This window comes from Athene cunicularia (assembly GCF_003259725.1).
Source record: "Athene cunicularia isolate RWA chromosome 3 unlocalized genomic scaffold, athCun1 chr3_part1, whole genome shotgun sequence".
Lineage (NCBI taxonomy): Eukaryota > Metazoa > Chordata > Aves > Strigiformes > Strigidae > Athene > Athene cunicularia.
Window position 1 is genome coordinate 51,061,023 of NW_020799097.1, and position 20,881 is coordinate 51,081,903.

At 36.2% G+C, this 20,881-nt stretch overlaps 1 protein-coding gene across 1 annotated transcript in view; it reads left to right on the forward strand.

Annotated features, from left to right (window-relative positions):
- SLC16A10 (solute carrier family 16 member 10) overlaps positions 1-20,881 on the forward strand; it is a 31,700-nt gene that overhangs the window by 4,923 nt on the left and 5,896 nt on the right. The window contains exon 3 of the mRNA XM_026846245.1: positions 19,362-19,505. Coding sequence (XP_026702046.1) covers positions 19,362-19,505 — 144 coding nt within the window. The remainder of the gene's footprint in view (positions 1-19,361; positions 19,506-20,881) is intronic.

The following is a 20,881-nucleotide window of genomic DNA, read 5'->3' on the forward strand; positions in this document are numbered from 1 at the left end:
GCTTTTTCTAATAATATATTACCAAAACATGACAGTATTTTTGTTTTACTTTTCATTATTAATGATGCTTACTACTTTTGCTATTATGTTTTCATAATAGCTATGTAAATACTTGATTTTTCTGGGTTCATAAGGACTGTCCAGTATTATGTTTGAACTGCTAGCACAGTGAAGAAATGTGTAAATCAAAACAATATAATTTTCTTTGGAAAAGAGAAAACAAAAACCCCAACAATGGTTGAACTTACATTTAACTAATTAATCCTCACAATGATTTTTAAAACTTTCTTTTATTCAGACTATTTGGTGTCATTATACTCATATAATTTTGCTTTTTTACCTGTTCAGTGAATTTTATGAAATTTTCAGGGGAAGAAAATAGACTAACTGCTGAAGTAAAGTGACACAGTGTTTCAACTACAAGTAGATACAGACTCTTAACTCACTTCTGTAAAGTATGTCAATTCATTGAAAAGCTGTCTTTTGCATGCAGTAGGTGAATGTGAGCATACGGTGATGTACAAAACGCTAATGATATATTTTTTTTCCTCTTTTCTTTTGATATAGCACCATTGAACCTCTATATTTCACCTACGGAATCTTATTTGCTTGTGGCTGCTCATTTGCATACCAGCCATCCTTGGTCATTCTTGGGCACTATTTCAAGAAACGTCTTGGACTAGTAAATGGCATTGTCACTGCAGGCAGCAGCTTGTTCACAGTGTCACTGCCCTTCCTCTTGAGAGTTTTGATTGATTCTGTTGGACTATGCAACACCTTGCGGGTCCTGTGCATCCTTATGTTTATTCTGTTCCTGGCTGGCTTTACATACAAACCCCTTGTTTCCAACGACAAAGACAAGGAGGGAGGAAAGAAGGGAAAGTTCAGATTTCCTTCTGAAAAAAAGATTTGCAATTTCTCCGTTTTCAAAGTTGTCAGTTACCGAATCTGGGCTTTTGGGATCCCAGCTGCGCTTTTTGGATACTTTGTGCCTTACGTTCACTTGGTAAGTGCATGTTTCTTCCTACATATGATATATGTAGACCCCCCCCCGATTGGCACAAATTCTGATTGCGAAATACAGCTCCAGTAGAGGAAAACAACTTGATCATGGCTGTTTCTAATATATTGTTTGATAACACTATAAAACTATTCCAAAGTATAGTTAGAATCCAATATTTTAAAGATTACCTCAAAATTATACGAAGAGATTTAAATTCCAGCTTTTTTCCCCCCCTGAATTTCAGAGGAACCATGAAGCTTAACTATTTATAAGATCAGATCTTCATCTTGACCATACTCTGAAATATTTAAAGCTGAAACTAAACTTTGATCAGTGAGTATGATAGGGATGGTAAGATACAGTATGAATTGGAATAGAATTTCATGTGTCTGTTACTGATATGATAAAGTTACGTATCTACCATCAGTGTCAGATTTCTGTTTTCTTATGTACATGGTCCATTAAGTACTATGTAAATGCTCACTAATCTTTCAGAAAACTTGACATACAATTATTTTGATAAAATAATCCCTATCTTTACCGATGTTGAAATGGAAAATTAAAACTTGAATTTCATAAATGACAGTATTTCCACTTTCAGAATGTAATAAGATTTTTCTAACCTTCAGTCTTGGATAAGTGATCAGGATGAAAAGAGTTTAATACCTGCAGGTCATGTATTTAAGATTATTTTAGAATTATTTTGTATGTGATTGCCAAGGATGGATGTATCCTCAGTAGCAGAAATCTTTGTAACAGAAAGCAGACATTCCAATTGCTGGGTTGGAGGATGCAGTTGTAGGACTAACAGTAAACTTGTTGCTTGGGGCTTAAAGAATGATGTGTTCTCGCAGCTAAACCCACCGTTTCTGTAACTATTTCTATATAAGCCTAAGCTCATTCAAGAATTTAGGTCTAAGTGTTTACAACTAAGAACTAGAACTTAGAATTTAGAACTAAGTAAACACTCATCTCTAACTCAAATGTAATAATTCAAAAAGGAGGGAATTGAAAGAGGTATTTATTTTTATGAAAACATGAATAAGTGAAGAACCATAGCACTTATTGCTGGTGGGCAATGAGGGGGACTATTTAAAACCTTAGAAAATCTCTGAATCTGTATTTGAGAAAGTGAATATCTTTGTTTATCAGTGTTTATGAAGGAGCAGTGTGGATTCTGCTCTTTAACACAGATACTTCAACTCCAGTAGATAGCTCTGGACTTTTCTTTATCCCAGTTTTGTCTGCTTTTGATAGAAATCCACATTTTATGTACTTCCAGATAAGTCAAAGGCTGTAAGACCAAACAATTTTTTGCTGGTATATCTACCAAACCAGTGATTACTTTCCTCAGCTTTTGAAAATTTGATTGTTTAATGCATTTTTAAAATGGATATGATACTTGGATAAGTGACAGCTTTTGTTATGCTAAAACTCTTGAAATTTTCACACCATTATGGCTGGCTGACAATAGTCAGACTGCTAGAGTGTGGTGCTGGTTGCAAGTGCCCTAAGAAAAAACACTTATACAGGGAGCCTCATCCCTACAGCTCTTCTTCCCTTAGCCCTCAGACCTGGTTCCTGTCCTTAGCAAGTCTTATTTTTCGCACCTGGAAGGGCATTTTCTGCCAGAGTGTTGGGTGCAACACAGGTGCCACAGGCCCTACTGGTTAGGGTCATTGTGTCTCATTGCTCAGGTCCGTGGTAACGGGTGGTTGCAGATTTGGTGTGGTCTAGTCACTTCACATCAGCTGTTGTCTGCCGGCTTGGCACAGCAGAGAAGCTCCTAATGTCCCAGGCAAGGTCTCTTGAGTGCTTTTGAGGCCAGCCCTGATTTCTGTTTGTGTCTCCTGTGTTTTCTAAAACATACTGAAAAGGAGGATGCGTGTTGTGAAACTTGTCGCAAGAAAGAAATAAAGCTCATTTTGGGCTTTGGAATAATGGAATTGTCCAGGTCTTTGCAATTTTAACCATCTGCACTGTATTTGCTAGATAAGAGTAAAAGCTGTTAAAACCAGAGAAAATAATCTGCTCATGAAGTAGGCTCTAACTAAAAATAAACAAATCAACAAATTAATTATATGGCATGTTAGATAGGATTCATATCAAGGAGCTAGCAAGAATTACCATTCCCTGACTGGTAAATATCAGCTTCATGCGAAAGAAGTATCGTATTCCTTTTGGCTCTTGCAGGGGTTTAATTGGTGTCAGATTCCATTAGTAGGTGTTCCATTCCATGTGATTTTGGGGAATTGGGTTGGAAGAAATACTATAAATAGGTTTTGACTTAATTTTTATATACATTTAGCATTAATTCAGATTGAAGAACAAACTGATAATTCTTATGATTATTAAATCAAATGGTTGTTATTCCTCTCAATTTTAACACCAGTCTAAATTGCAGTGATTGAATGTTTTAACCTTTGATGTTTCCCTAAAATAAGCAAATAGCCAAATAAAAACCCTAGTTTAGTCTATTCAGGTTTAAATTATGAGTTCACAACAGAAATCAGTCAGATTAATGCAAAACACTCTTTCCAAATTGCTTTTAATAAGGACTGTCTCACAAGGAAATGATTAAATATGTTTGAAAAAAGTATACCTAGCCTCTGTGCCACTTGTCCTGTGCTTGCTCTGCTAATACACAGAGAGCTTCTGTTTTTCAGGAATCACAAGTCTAATGTTAAGTGTTCAGTGCTATTGTCTCTTTCCCTTTAAAAATGTATGTACTTAATCAGGATCATACATCCTTAATTCTTATGAGCTTGTTAGGTCAATTCTGTTAAAATTTGATATAAGGTCACATGTTGGGTAGTTTAAAATATATACTGTTTCTTTTTGGGCTTTATTTAGCACAATGAAATACTGCTTAAAATGAATGTTTAGTCTTTTTCTAAGCAGTGACTAAGGTCACTACTAAGGTTCAGTATGAGTTTAGGACTATATTAATTATGACACATTTACAAAAAAAGGGGCCCAGTATTGTGTTATGTTTTGGTATAGCAGTATTCAGCCACTGTGAGGAATACTGGCAGGACTGAGAATATTATCGTAACACTTCCAGTGCCATGTTTGAGTCCCAGAGTAGTTTGTCTTGGGACGTTTACAGTGTCTCCATTAACTCAGTTTCAAGCAAAGACATGGTTTGGTTTAGCATTTACTTTTATTAAATGCCTCTTGCTAATGATAGCTCCTGTCTTATTTATAGTGCTTACCATCTTGCAGGATGAAAAACTGAACAACTGAGTAGTTTAACAAAATAGTGCAAATATTTATTACATGTTTTACTTTTAAAAAAAGCAACTAGATGGTAGACAATGCAATAAAAATGTGTATTGATGAAATCTCTTTTTTCAAAATGAAAATACATACTCTTAAAGAATGGCTAGTTCTATCTGAAAATCATGCTTACTGTTTGATTATGGTTATAGGCTTGTATATGAAGATACTAATTAATTGACAATGTGAAAGTTACCATAACACTGACTGTACTCTTAACTTCGGAACAGCTCAGGAAAAATAGATTTCAATATTTCTCACCCTGCTTTGCTTCCTATTTCTTCATTTACTGTGTAAATCTGACTTTTCCTTTTGATGCTTATCCATGTTCATATTTCATGATGGGTTCATACTTGTATGTAGAGATTTTTGGTTAGCAGTAGCTATGTAGAGTGCATATATTCTGTGTCTGTGTGCTTCATGTTTAAGATATGAAAAAATGGTGTGTGCCTGTCCATTTTTTCCAACAACTTACTTGGGAGAATCTGTCTTGGGAGACAGATTTAAATACTGGATTTATTCTCCTCCATAGATGGATACTGAAAATTCAGTGTCTCCTTGCTTATCTGAATCTGCATGTGCCAGGAATAGGTTCAACTGGAACTAGTCTAGAAACTGCCACTGAGAAACAGACATCATCATGGACTCTGTTCTAGATTTTCATCAACTATGTTGGAAAAGAAAATATATCTCATATGAGGAGTAAAGAGGCTTCAAAGCAGCTGGCCAGCTAAAAGGTATTCCAGAAAGTTATAGCAGCCTCAAGTTAGGTACAGACTCTCAGTCTCTGAGGGCATTTTATTTGAAAACATGAGATTTGATGGCTCAGCTGGTAAATTGCCTTTTCAGATTCTTGGGGAAACTTTTTAACAATCAAGTGAAGGTTTAGCCTCTAAATAAGTCTGCCTACCAGCAGTGAATACTGTGTAGCTGTTTTTCACTGGGAAGTGAAAATGTACCATAGTGTTTATGTCCTCCATGGTGCTGTGCTTTGCTATATAAAAACTAGGAATATGCTATGTTTGGAAGAATTCAGAGGAGATTCCTTGTTTCACTATGGTATTACATATTGCATGAAGGAAATCAGTTTAGCTGCCTTCTCTTCTTACAGATCTTAAGAATGACTGGGAAGAAGCACCAGTGATAAGTATTCGTACCAGGTCACTAATCCCCCGCTCTGCTCAGTCTACAAACTGTGACAGATTTGAGTACCTTGCTCTGTTTCCTTTGGAAACCATTTGGCCCCTTTTGAGCATTTGGGTGGGCATTGCACAGCATACTTTCAGTTCAGTTGGTTTCCTATTCATTACTTCCCATGATCTTTCAGCTGTCCTTCCAATGATATCTCTTACATCTCATCAGGAACTTTCCTGGGAAATAGAAAATTACTCACTTCTGTCTCCAAGAAAGAATAGGTATGGGGTAACCTGTTCATCTGCAAACTGAAGTTAAATGTAATTGAGAGACTGGCTCTTATGTCTTAACTTTCAGAATTCAACGTATTCATTACATTACCACATGTGTGAAGTTCCTTAGTTTGTGTTAGGTCAAAACCATTAACAATACCAGGGCCCTTGTCATGTAAATTACTGACAGCTTTGAGGATTTTAACTGAGGTCTTTTGAGGTAGCTGACTAATATAGACAGATCTTCTCTACAGAAAATATTTAGTGGTGAAATAATTGTAGACCTGATCAAAGAGCTCAATAGGGTTTTTAAACCCTTGGAAGTCAAACCTTTTCCCTTGGCATAATGAAGGTTATAGTGGCCTCTTTGGTTTCCACATTTGCAAGGGCTTACTTCTTTGTGATAAGTTCTAGAGCCTGTTCAGGCTTGCAGATCAAAACACAAGAGTGAAAATGTACGTTGTGCTACATGCCAGGCTACATCTGTGATCGCTTATGGGCTGTTGAAGGTTGGTCTGTTCTACGGTCAGTTATTTTTTATATATATGTTTCTGTCTTCTTGAGATTCTAGAAGAATTTAGTTAGCATCTGTGGGGGACATCCTTTTGACATCCAGGGCAACTAGTTCACTGAGGGAAGCTTGCTGGTTTTGGTTTAACTTGAGAGCACTGTATCTGAAACTGCCTTTTTAAAACTCATGAATCTTTTCCCTAGACAATCTCTGGGCTTAAAGATAGCTATGGGCAGTACTGCAATTTTCTGTTATCAGAGAGAAATGTCATGGTCCTTCTGCTCTATATAGAAGCTTTAAAGCAATGTGTTTCAGATATATCTTGTCAGAACATATGATGGGCACTTAAAGGTTAAATCATTTAGACGTTCTCCTTCTCAGATGCCAGGTAAATTGTGTCCAAAATCTTCACCATCCTAACAAGACAAATATTTTTATTCCTGTGAGTGGCATGGAGGTGGTTGGAATCTCTAAAGTACTTGTTAGTCATAAGAACTTCTTAGTGCATATAAACAAACTAATTTTCTAGGCTGCATCACAAAATCAGACAGCTCAGATGAATATTAGTCTGTCTTCTGTGTGGCTTAGTCTGTCTGCAGATCTTCAGTGTTTGTTACTTTGAAGTTTCTGGGTCTAGTGCTGTGTGTCCACACAGTCTGTCCTCAGGCAAAAAGATAGTGCTGTCTACTGGTCTATACTTCCTATCTTTTGCTGGAACATCCATTTTGTTCCTGTTCTTTAGTTAAGTAAAGTTGTCTTTTTCACTTCAGAAACAACATAATGAACAGGAGGACTTGCTGATTTGGATTATAGAGGATGCAGATTTTTGTTGCCAGATTTGAACCCCCACCCCCCTTTTCTCCTCTGTAGTGTAAGATACTTGCCTTCATATGATTTAACTATTCTACAAGTGTTTTATCACCTTGGACTGCCACCTTATATTGAACCAGGGTGATTTGTCCTTCAGCCCTACTCTTTACCAGCCAGCTGTTATGACTTGTCTCTACCCATTTCTCACAGTATCAGTGATGTGCCTTGTTGCTCTTAAATAAGAGATCAGATTCTGCTGTACAAATTCAATGTTTGAACCTTTACACCCTAGAACATGTGCCAATAAAAACTATCTTCCTGTGCAATCAACTTGGAGAAACTGTGAGCCAAGCTCTCATGAGATCCTCTGTAGCCACAGTTTTTCTAGGAACTTATCTGAAATTCTTGCTGTGTATTTTGAAAAGTGTGTTCACTTCCATATACTCAGTTTCTGAAAGGCCTTATTTATTCAGAACAAAACAGTCTATTCTGCCCATTCAGGAAAATAGCCATTTTCCACTTGTAAACTGCACCCTCCCCAAGCAAAAACTTTAGGTCATTAAGAAGAATTATGCTGGAAAATACAAAGAGTCTCCAAGCAGGTCTAAGCTGCCGTATTGGGACAAGCTATAGGATAGTCAGGATGAATCTTACTGCAGTAGTTGATGGTCTGCCCAACAAGACCCTAGTCATCATCCATAACATTGCTTACAAATATTTTTGTAACTTTTCAAGCCTCCCCTGCTGATGTTGCATTTCCTAGATATTGTCATGTGTGACATATCTAGATTAGACTCCTTATTTGAGAAACCAGTGTTTTGGTTGCTGTCCTTGCTAGAGTGGTCATCTCTGCACAGACAGTGGAAGTTGTTTTGTGTTCTCTGCAGTGGAACATGCATATGCTCAAGGAGGAAGGGTGTTACATACCTTGTAATAAGTGAAGCTCTTCAGGTTGTGTATTCTGTGTGTACAGTCCTGCACCTTTCCTCCCTTTAAGTCCTGTGTCCCTGGATTCCACAGTGGAGGCAAATAGAAGCAGAGATATAAATGCTGTCCTTTATGTCTGAGTACAAAGCACAATGAAAAGTATGGTGTATACTGCATGGACTCTAATAACCAAAAATCTCTAAACTTAAGCATATAAACCACATGTATAATATATCCACAGTAAAGTGTGTACACATAGCATATCTTGAACAAATTTAGTTCTTGTAAGGTAAGTACTGTCTCTCTTTTGTGAATCACTTGTATTATGTCATAAATTTGCTACTTTTAAAATGTTGTGTAAAATAACGTTTAATATGTAATTGGTATGCCTGGATTTTTTTTTACTCAAACTGGAAAAAAAATCAGCCTCCATCACTACACTCACTTGCTTTTATGGGCCGCTGTTCAAGAAACCTGTTCACTACTTCAGATCTTCTATATCAGTCATTTGTCTGAAGTCTACTACGTCTTTTATTTTCCAGAATCTGCTGTTAGTCTGTTTTGTAATGATAGAATAGTATCCTTTATGTCTAGTACTAACAGATAACTGTGTCAGATATTTCTCTATACTGTAGATAATCTAACAGAACCCCCACCTGTAGGTATAGCTGTCAATTTTAGCACTACTACCTTTCTCATCCACTTAATCTACCATATTTCTCTCTCTAATGAAAGACTAACAAGACACTGGTTTTGTGAAGGTCCAATGTAATTATTAAGCAAATATCTCTGAGACCCCAAATCTTCAGTGGCTCCCCATGCTTTACTTGCTTTTCTAATCTTTGCATTTATCTCCCTTCAGATCTCAACATCTGCTGCAGTTTGACTGCCCAGGTTAGTGAAATTTTCCCCCTTTATCCACTTCTGTAATTATCCTGTGCACCTATTTCTTTCCCAATATTCCTCAATGTTGATCTGGCAGTATTTATTCTTGGCTAAATTGTCCACTTTTGACATTGGGGGTGGTGGTGGGAAAAAAATAAAGTATTTCTTACTTTAAATATGCTTTCATAACAATTAAAAGTATAAATTGTTTTCCAAATAAGTACTGGAGAAGAATAAAAATCCTAACTACACAAAGAATAGAAACTGAAAAGAAGAAAACAAATGCTTTCTGTTTTTTTAGAAGTGAATGTAAATGAAAGTTTACCAAAAAATATTTTAGGTAGCAGGTGTACCCAGATAGAAACAATAAGATGATGTTGAAGGATAAAAACAAAGCAGTCTTACTCAGGTCTGTGCAATACTAGGAGATTGAAAGGTCTGAGTTATGTTATGATTTCCTTTGTATCTGTCTCTAACAGAACACTAGTAAATGTACTATTGCGTAATACAGACTATTCTAATAGCAAACAAAGCATATAGTTCAAATTCAGATTAAACTGAAAAATAGTCTTAAAAATATTCTTTTTTTTTTTTTAAATGCTATTTTGATGGTCAACTCAGCATCCTGTCTTTGGATGCCTGAAGCATCTTGACCTGAACTAAACTCTTCAAGCTCCACAAGTGCCCAGAAGTTTGAGATCACAGTTGATGTTTTTTTTCCTGCTATCCTCATGCAGAGTAAAGAAAACTAATCACCAAAGTTAAGAACCTGTTTTCACTCATATACAGACAGGTTTTCTGTCCAGTTTCTGCTCCAAGAAGAGCTGCATAGAAACCCTGTTTGGTTTTTAAATCTTGTTCAGACTGGTAAATTTCTTTCCACGTATTCTGAATTTTCCTCTGAGGAAATCCTGGAACCTAGTTGTTTCCATTTGATTGCCAGTAATTGTCAAGCTCTGAGCTATTTTTCAGGTTCTTTTCTGATGATTTAGTTAAAATTTGTCAGTACTACTGAGCAAAATATTTCCTAGGAAAAGGGAGAGGTGGTTTTGGATTGCTCCAGGCAGTAAAGAAAACTGAACATAAATGTCTGTATCCTGATTATGGGCTATATCTCTGTATGAGGAGGAGAGATGACCATTATAATATTTTTATTATGTTTTAAATGAAAATATGACTACTTAATTCAATTTCTTGGGGTCCTGATCTGGTATATACATGGCAGTGTATTTGGGACTTTCATCTAGAACAGACTTGTGAGAGCTTTCTTCTGTGTTTCCCAGCAGAATGAGATAGGCACTTCAAGCTCTGTGAAAGTTGATGTGGTTATGGCCATGTCCACAAGTAGATTTCCATATCAAAGTACTATGGATGCCCTCAGAATTCTGTGGCAACTGAATAAGGTTTGAGAATCTGTTTTGATGTTACCTAAGTCCTATGGCTTAATGAGTCTAGGCCTGAGAGACTTGATGAAAGTAGCACAAATTCTGGAGTAAGGAAGTAAACAACCTCTCTTAGATGACAGTAGCATTGTAACATGTAGGTAGATGAATGAATCCCTATTTTACTAACCAGTTTAACTTCATCGTTAGTTGCTTATTGTGTTGTTCTTCAAGATAGGTAAGAAATACAATCTTTATGTTTGTGAATTTTAGAAGGGGCTACTGTAATAAGCTGCTTTCTTTTCATACAAATGAGTCACACAATCTTGTCTGGTAATCTTACTGCTAATTTTAGTGGTGAGGTGAAAAATCTACTTGAGCTAACAGTACTGTTTTATAAAATGGTAACCTGTCCTTTTGTAAAAGCTTTTGGTTCCTGGCTTATTACTTTGATGCAAATAAACATTTTCATTTTGATCTTAGTCCAGCTTCCAGCATTTCTCTTTGCCTTTGCCATCTTCCTGTCTGAGTAGTTACAGAACATGAACTTTCTCCTGATAAATTTTTTAGTATGGCAGATTCCAGAGACCTTGAATCAGTCTTATAGCTGTCTTTTAAAATGTTTTTCAAGCTGAGGGGTACTCACCTCACTTGACTTGAATGAAGACCTTTAGTTTGACTGACCTAGTCCTTAACGGTTCAAAAAAAAGAAGCTTTTCCAGAGAGAGATTTGGAGCATCAGGGTCAGGCTTGTGAACTGCCTCTCAAAGAATTTTTTTTTTTTTTTTGGTATCAGTTAGGAAGACTAGCTGGCTAAGGCAGACACCTTAAGTTCAGCGGTTAGAAGATACGATTTTGTGACATATAAGTGCTGTAGCTGACACAATATTCTAATAAAGGTCTTGCTTGTTGTATTATAATGGTGTTAGCACTTCCCTTTTTCCACTTAAAACTTCATTTTAATTGGCTAATACACAGTCCCACTTGTTCTCCCATATAGTCAACTAAGCTTACCTTCAGCTTTGCTGAACTGAATTATCAAAAGCTAAATATATGCTTTCTATGAAATTCATGAAATATTTCCAGCAATGTCTAATTTAGGCAAAAATAAGGAAGGAAATTATGTATTTAACTTAAGTAACTATAACTACTAACAGTTCTTAGTTTAAAAAATACCCACTTTCATTATCATATCTTTGCACTTATTTCTGAACAAATAGCATATGCTGTTATATTCCTCTTCTCAGTTTTTTATTATTTTTAATTTTAAGATAGGCTAATGAAGTTTGACCTTATTTGTTTGGAAGTCAAGGCCAAGGCAGCATCATCACTAGACAGAATAGTACAGTGGATGTATTTTTATTTTTTAAAGTTGAGGAGGACTAAACTGGCTGTGTAGCAGCAGACGTATTAAAATTTTTCTTATGTATGCCAAATAAAACTAATCCATACTGTGAGTTTTAGTTTAATATTATAAAGAGGATAAACTCGCTATATGAGGTTCTAGTTGCTTCACTTCTATGAGCTGCTTTGAAAATCTGTCTTAAATTGTGTTTACAACAATTAGCCAAAGTGATTTTTAATAAGTTCAGTGCATACAATGTTGATGATCATCAGTGGTTAGTGAAGTATTTTCCTGTTACTTTGGGTATTTGTACAGGATATCTTAATCCGTTGTTTTGATATTTCATAATGTCTTAATCATAGCATATCATATAATATGCTTGGTTTTAATTACATAAATTATAACCTGATAACATTTTGTCACATTACTAAATGCCACAATGATTTGAAAAGAACTGCTTACATTGTGCTTTTAAAATGTAAGTGGTGATGTCAGGAAATTACTTCCTTCAATCATAAGGTTACTTTTAATCAAATGTGCAGCAGAGTTTTACCAAGCTAGAGCTAAAAAAACCTTTTCCAGTTATAACACTCAATAAGTATGTATTTGTGACTGTACTACGACATCCATCAAATCACTTCATGAATCATAGAAAATAAGACTAGAGATATCCCAGTACTTCATTCAATTTACCCAGGTTTTTGAGTACAGACTGACTTTGGTAAAGGACCTTTTAAAATATTTATTTTTTAAAATCTTTTTTCATAAGTCATGCTTATCAAATTTCTGCTTATTGCCAGATCTTTCTTTTGGATTTTGTACAGATGGTCCATGTCTTTAATAATGAGGAATGACCAAAATAGGACATAATAATAAAGCTGAGGTCTTACTGGTACTGAGCAGTATGTGAATGTCACATTCTGTCATGAATTTATATGTTCTATTGCTTTTGCAATACGATGACGTTATTAGAACATGCTGAAGTTTAATCTGCTAAATTTTCAGTTCCCTTTCTAAAGAGCTGTTGACAGATCATTATTCCACCTTGTGTTAATGCATCTGATTTTTACCGCATGTAGTGTTTTTAAAATACTATTTACCTCATAATACTTTTATGGAAATATATTTATTCCACGCTATTGACTGAGATGCCAGGTTGCCAAGATAATTTTGAATTCGAGTCTTTCTTTACAGTGCCTGCAATACTCAATTTGATGTAATTTGCATATTTAATAAGTATATTCTCTATTTCACTGTTCACATCATTAATGAAAATGTTAAATAGTGGTAGGTTTGGGCAGGTTTTCATGGAGCCTTTTTTTGCCTATTCAATTTTGCAATGAATCACTAAATAATAGCTTTTTCAATCATTTGAACATCCATCTTTACAGTTGTTCCATTTAAGTAATATATTCCAAACTGGCTCATAAGAATTGTTATGTTTGAGAGAATTTCAAAACGCTGGGCAAGGTCAAGATTTGTTACATCTGTCCTTCTGTCTGTTGTCCAGGTTTGCTACCTACCATGTAATAGAGAGAAATTAGGGTTGATTTTCCTCACAAATCTATATTGATCCTTAGCTTATGATGTTACCTGTTAGATGTTTATGAATAGTTCTGGTTTTGTTTCCTCTTCTGCAGTTATTCTGGAAATTAAATTTATTGCAATTGACCTGGAACTCTCTAGGACTTGCTGACAGTAGCTAATTTTGGACATAGTGTCTAGTTGAGTCTTGAGAGTAAGACAGGCACAGGAAACTGCTTTAAGGCCACAAGGAATGGAGAGAACTAAGGCTAAGTTGTGGATTGTAGTCACAAATGAGAATCAATTTTAAAAATGCTTAAAAAGAGTAAGTTATTTGACACTTTAACTCTCAGTCCTCATGTGTATGTAACACTTCAGTTCTTACACACCCCTGGCTTTATTCTTCATCCGTTCTCAGTGACTGTGAGTTTCCCTAGATACATGTGTGCCTTATCTGTCTTGCTGCTGCTGCCCAAGCCACATCAACCTACCAGTATCCTTGTGCCCGCTTTTTAATGCTGTCTCTTGTGGCTCCAGTGGGATCCAGTTTCTGTTTTCACTTCCAGGAGCTATTAGTGGAGGATAGGACCTGAGAATACCCTGAGAGATGAAGTGGAGTGGAAGAGGGAAAGAGCAGAAGTCATGGACTCTTGTGCTGGAGGGTAGAGATTGTGCCCCATGCTTCAGGTCTTTCTCAGTCCCCAGCATGATTTCTTGCACTATTCCTTGAATATCTCTCAGGCCTGCCAACTGGCATTCACTCTTTCAAGACCAGAGAACAGGTTAAATTGCTTTAAAAATGATTAGTATTTGTGACTCTTAAGTAGGAAAACTGTTTATTGGATAACAACTGTTGTCTTGGTTTCTCCAATTTAAGTTTTATGCCATCAGTTGCCTGTTTTGACCTCTGGGATCATACTCTTTCACATGCTTTTAAAGATAATGCTAACAGCTTTAAGATTTTATTTTTTTTTATCATTTAAGGCAAATTTCTTCAGGACTAGTTATTTTAGGGGAGAAAACCAACTAAACAATTTTAACTATGTAATTGTCAACCCGAGTTTTACTTAATCTAATTTTAATTCTTAACCTTTTTATGTTGGGCTTAACAGTTAACCTGTTAACTGTTATGTTCAGTTTTACTTAAAAAATTCAGATTACACTTGTTCTGAATTCTTATGATGTATGGAGTATTCTGTTTAATATGCTTAATGAAATAATAGAAAATTTCCTGACTGTCATGTAATAATCACCTTGTTTCTTTGATTCTCTCCTTGTTCATTATGTAGATTAAATTGAACAGGAATAGAAAGAGAGGTATTATTTTTGTGGCAAGTTTGTAAACTGGAATTATCTTGAAGATGTATATATGCATATTTTTGTCATGTGAAGACATTTCCAAAAAATGCTATCGTAGCCATCTCAGGATGATGACACTCCCTTAAAAATGGGACTGTGTTAGGTATTAGTGATGCTACTTTGTGTCTCCTAACATGATGACTGATCATCATCATTTCGAGCTGCTGCTTATTTCACTAGTTTTGGACTCAGTAAAAGTTTCTTTGGAGTCTGAACCAGAAAACTATTTGCATTAAATGATCTTCCCCGTTCCTAGTGTCATACAGTTCTCTGACAACCAAGTTTCTTTTTCTGATTCTCCACACCCCTCCTCCCCCATCCCCCCATTTTGTGGTAAGTTCTTATATTAGAGAATAAACAGTGACTTGTCCAGAGTTACTTTATGCTCTGTTTTTCAGAACGTCCTGAAACTTTAAATCTTCCAGAACAGTTCACTGCAAAGTTCTTGACAGATCTGTGTCGAAGAACCAGTTAGTATTTCTCTCTAGGCCCTTGAAGGAATCAGCTTGTTAGGCATGTGGTTGACTTGTTCATCGAAGGAAGGCTGCTGTGTGATGGCACCAACAGCCCAGAAAGATCTGTACATAGACAGTAAGGCTGTTGTTCTTTTCTCAGGACATGTGTGTGAAATAAACCTAAGCTTTTTCTGAGGATCTAATTGTAGTCTTGATGAGCACCAGCATAATCTTTCTACATATATCCACTCCAGTTGTGTCCCTTCAGTTGCTAATACCCTTACTTGGACATACACTTCATTTATTTTTGTCTTTCCCCTTTTTTGCACTTGCAGCTTAGAAAAAAACCCAAACCTTGAATGATGGAATGACAAGGTCATAATACTACAAATAATACTGAATGGGTTTTTGAAGGCCATGGTAGTAATAGTCAAATCAATAGATTATGGATGTATTGCCATACCTAGATTGATGGCTAAATCTCTTAGATTATACAAGTCTAGAAATATTTTGGGTGTCTTGATATATAAAATTGCTGTATGACTAAGGTGGCTAATTAGCACTGAAAAAAACCCAGTATTATTAAAACATTTCTGGATATTACAAATGCTTATACCTCAGGGCAGATTCCATACCATGAGCTCTATGATAGATTCAGTCTGTGATCATAGTTATCGCCTGTAAGGTTATGTTTTAGATTCATCTGACACCTCATGCAAAACTTCATCTTTGTTACTTACAGACATGGCTCACCACTTTGTGTTTCCAGGAATCACAGTTTTGCCTGGATTTCTATAAGACTTGTACATTTCTGGAAGGCATGAGGAGTAAGTTTGTACAGGCTATCCTATTTTTTTTCCTGTCAGGGAAAGAAAAATCTAAACCAAAAGACCCCCCCTGTCAGCTCTTTCAGAAAACTGTTAAATTGGAGCAGTTATGAATAATATCTCCAATTTATGAAGGGTACTAGCATTGCTCTGTATATGTCTCGGTTTATCCTTACACTGGTTCTGAATGAAAGTGTTAGACATCGGGAATTGCATCAGAACTGTAGACAATGCTGATTTTCATGTGTTCGAACTTTTCTATGTTGTATGTTGCTGTTGGCCACCTCTTTCAGTGAGAAAGAGATTGCACTGAATTTAGCCTGCTAAAGCTTTACTACTTTGGGAATTCCCAAAATGGAATATAGGCAGGGAGAAAGCAGTTGACAGAGAATTGTTTCTTACTAGTTCATTACCACTTCTTTCAGATTCAGGTTCTCTGTGTTTGGAAAAAGCTATGCTTAGATTGTTCTGTCTTTGATTCAGTGCATGAATATAGCTGAAATACGTGTGCATTGAATGGAAGGTCTTGGCAAAGTCTGGGATAGAGAGAGGTTAGCTAAAACAGTGTATCTGAAAGCATTCCAGCCACTACCAAGTGGCTAATCTTTCTTTTATCCTAGCGGTAATGAGAATTCGGACAGTAAGATCTGTGTTTGTATGCATTACCATAATAATAGAGAGCAAGGATATAAGGTAGAATGCTGGTGCCAGGTATGCATTCAGTTATATTGTTCACTGTCTATGTCTTGACTTTGTATAATCCAATTTTCAAAGATAATTTATCTTGAAATAGTAAAGCAGCCATTCTAGTTAGGAAATTTTGTATTGGTTGGCTCAGGCAAAATTATAGGCCTTTTCTCTGATTGGAAAAAAATCAGACCTGCAATTCAGCATGCACAGAGTGAGGAGCTAGCTACGTTACTGAGAACAGGTAAAACCCATAGGGAAATGATTTTGATGTGCCTGGGTCAGAGTCACATAATTACAGCCTGTATAGTTCTGCAATGACAAGAGCGTTAATGCTTGAGATGCTGCCTGAGAAGGTTCACAAGTAATTGCCTATCATGAGATTTTTGAGTAGTTCTATCAGCTAAAAATCTGTGGAAATCTGATTCTCTTTTTTGTTCATCATAAATAAATATATTTAACCTATAGTTACAATGAATGTCTCTAAGTCCATAATGAGTTAGCACTTACAGTACTGAATTAATCCTGAATCACTGTATTTTTAGATATTCAGTTAATACTGCTGCTACAGCTTACTTAGTGACTGTATCACTGAAGATTGAATATGCTGTTAAGGATCAGAGGGTCAGCTCTGAGATCAGATGGGGTTGCTCAGGGCTTTGTGCACCTGGGTCTGGAAAAAACCTCCAAGGAAGGAGACCAAACAAGCTCTCTGGGCAGCTTGTGCCACTGCCTTCTGCCCTCCTGGGGAAAAAGTTTCCCCTTGCATCTAGTTAGCAGCTCTCTTTGAGGTTATGATGTGCTTAAGAGGAGTGAAAGCTTTAAAAAAAAAACCCTACTTTAGATATTTTAAGATTGAGATGAGTAGCAGTTATTTTCCTACTTAAGGAGTTGTTTGAATCCAATATTTCCCCCCATAAATTAAAGAGGACGGCATTTTGCCCTCAGAGTGCAGCTTTGAGAAATCCAGTTACTCAGTTGCAGATGGCAGGGTTAATAGTTATCTAGATGTAGAGCTTTATCTTACCTCTTGAAAAGCCTCTGGGGAGTGTATGAAACAGGTCTGCTAATTAAACAAGCTGGAGGCTGCAGAAACATGGAAGTGGAACAGGTGGCAAGAATGGCAGAAAATACCTTGGCTTCTCTCCTCAGCTAGGCCAGCAGGTGTTGACAGGCACGTAGGGGTAGGAAAACTGTCAGCTTTTCTTCTTCTCACCTTTGACAGAAAGGGAATAAATAGAACAACTTATCTTTCATGTTTAAATATCATTACAGTTGAAAAATTTCATCAGATTCTGTTCCCAAATGTATCTTAAAAAGCAAAGAACAAAATAAACTCAAGAAATGGAAAGAACAAGCATCTGTTTTCAATTGAAGTTAAAAGTGATTCTTTAAAAACAAAACAAAACCACTAACCTTTATTTTTTCATTTCTGACAAAATAAATCATATTGGACAAATTAATATTAAATTTAGTAGACTTTCCATCACATGAAAACAAAACCCAACTGATTTTATACTTAAGAAAATTACCATCACTCAGCAAATCCTGTTTATGTTGGAAAAAGAGGCTCTGCTTGTGTATTAACACTCTGGCCAGGAAAGAATCTTGGTTATTTTGCTCTAGGAGTAGTTACTAAAACAGAACTTTCCCATTTTATAGATAGGAAATTAAGGGTTCTTTAGTTTGGTATCAGAATTAATAACAAAAGTTGGTGTGCAGCTTTTGCTATCCAGGCCTGTCAGCCTGTGGTCACCTTGTCTCTCAAATATTTCTCTTTCACTACACATTTACTTAAATCGGTTTATTCTGTTTGCTTCTTCACACCTGAGTCTTCAGAGTTTCTTGTCTGGAACTAGTTATGAGCACAAGGGATTGCAGGTCTATGTAAATGATTTGTACATCTTCTTATGCCCACTTTAGTATAAGTGGTATTGCCAAGTGTGTTTCAATAAAGTTATTGTGCAAAATCCATTCTTATGGGTAATTTATGGTCTTCATGGTCCATTAAAAAAAAAAACCCTACAAACCAATAAAACTGTGGAACAAGGAAGAATATTTAAAAAAATCTCTAAATTCATCAAGCCAGTTGTGATTTTTTTTTTTAAATTATTTTTAATTTTTTTTTTTTAATGTGACTTGAAAGGTTAAAATTACTGCTAGTGGCCGTTCATCCCATTGTAGTTGATGACCTACTGTGAGGACTGTCAGTTGCTTTACTCCTTTAGATTGAAGTGGCTGATAAATCATTCTTTGAGTCTGCCCCTTTGATTGCTGTGCTGTAGCTGCACCCTCTCCTAGAAGTGCTTGCTGTTGTGTTTGGCACCGCAGGTGGTTCCTGCTTCTCTTCCTCCTTGCCTCTGGATGTGATGGTGATTGTGGATGTCGGGATGGGGCAGTCTGGAGGGCCCCTCCTACTTGCATTGTCTGGCCTCCAACTCTCTGCCCCTCTGCTTCTCGCTCCTGTCCTTGAGCTATGTTACAAGTTTGAGAGCATGTATCTGTCTTAATGCACAGCACAGTGCTACAGTGACACTCATTAATCAACCTTCGGACCTGAAAGCATGCCCCAGCTGGTGAATCGACCAGTTCTGCACAGCTCAGGCGAATTCTGTGCTATGTTAAATCTATAACTAGTAAATTAAATGTGGCTGGGGAGAGCATTTCTAGATTCTCTTCAAATTTCTTGGTATTAGACGAACTCTTGTTTTCTTAAGTTCCTTAATTGTGAATAAAGGAACAACATGTTTCAGATTGGTTTTATTGTATTGCATTTAATACTGGTAAGCCAGTGCAAAATTTATTCTAAAATCTGTAAAAGCTGAGTAAGTTAGTTGACCATTTGTAGCCATATTTGTAAGTTTGAGATTCACAGATCATTTCTATTTAACTCAGGTTTCCTAAACTTTATCTTCCTTTTCACTAAAGCCAGTTTATTTTCTCCGTCCTCTTTTTAAACAGATGAACCATGTAAAAGACAGATTTGGTGACAGCGTGCCAGAAGAAGTGCTTCTGCTGTGTCTGGGCATTACTTCAGGAGTTGGCAGATTGATTTTTGGCAGAGTTGCAGATTATATTCCCGGTGCAAGAAAAGTTTATTTACAGGTATGTCTTCACGTCATGCTGAAGGAATATACAAATGATATTCTGAAGGTTTTGGTTGAAGTACTATTAAGCAGAATTAACTGATTTGAGATTCAAATTTGAGAAATTTCGAACCTCTAGAAAACTTTATGATTTTTGATACTAGGAGCCTTTGGTGCAAAGTTCACAAATGTCTGATTGTTTTTTTCTCTTTTAATGCTAAGGAAACATGTCTACTATCTGCTGGCTGTTTTCAGCTGGGAATGAAAGAAATTACTAGTCATTAGCATGTGAGTGAGAAAACCCTTGGGGATTCTCTAGATTCTACTTTTCTTGTTTTATCCCATGATTTCATGATGGTTGCAGAAAAATTATTTTTTTTTCCCTATGTCCTCCATTAAGGATTTCGGTTCTCTTTAACTTTGATGTGTGATAATTTGGTGTCACATGTATTCTGTTCATAGTGCACACTGGTAAAGCCATGGTAATATAAGTAGTGCTTAGTTGAGGAGATTTTGCTGAATTGAAGGGTCACAGCTTCCAGAAATGCTGTAGCTTGGGGATGAAGGAGGATGATACTCCCTCCACACTTACAAACATTTTTTTTTTTTGAGACAGTAGCAATGTTATCAACCACTGGCTGTTCTTGTTTTATTGTTTTAAAATTAGTAACAAGGGAGACATCTAATGGCCATTATCTGTACTACATTACTGAAAAGAACAATTCTTAGGAAAACACCACCTTTCTGAAGATGGGGAGTATTTGTTGCCATAGTTATATACATTTAGGTTCCCTGATGATAGAGACTGGGACTGTATCTCATTCGTTTGCATTGATACCTATTGTTACACTTTAAGGAAGTATGAATATTAAGATTAAAAAATGAAAAGGCAGCATTGAGATGTTACACATGATTTACAAAGCAGAAATACCAAACTTGCAGTAAAGCTACAAACATTTTTATTCTTTTCCTTGAATAGCTAGAACTGAAAATGATGGACTTGTTTAGGGCATGAACTAGGATGCTTCTGAGTACTTTGGCTTCACTTAATTTTAAGAAGGAAAAACATTAACTTTTGCTAAGCCATGCCCCAGCCACCTTCAGCTCTCCTGTTTCAAAGGAGCGTTTTTGATGAAAAGTGAATATTCACCTCGAGTATTATTCTAGATTGCCAAACAGTTCATACTATCATCCTATCTCATGCAAAAAAATATTTTAAAATTAATTTTGACTAATGCAAATGAAATCTCTTTTCTCTTAGAACTTTACTGTCTTGTAATTGAACAGCTTACAAGAGTTCTACTCAGCCAGTTCATCTTTCTGGTTTTGCATTCTTTCTTACAGACCTGTTTTGATGGATTTTGCTTTATAAATTCTCTTTAGGAACAGAATGAT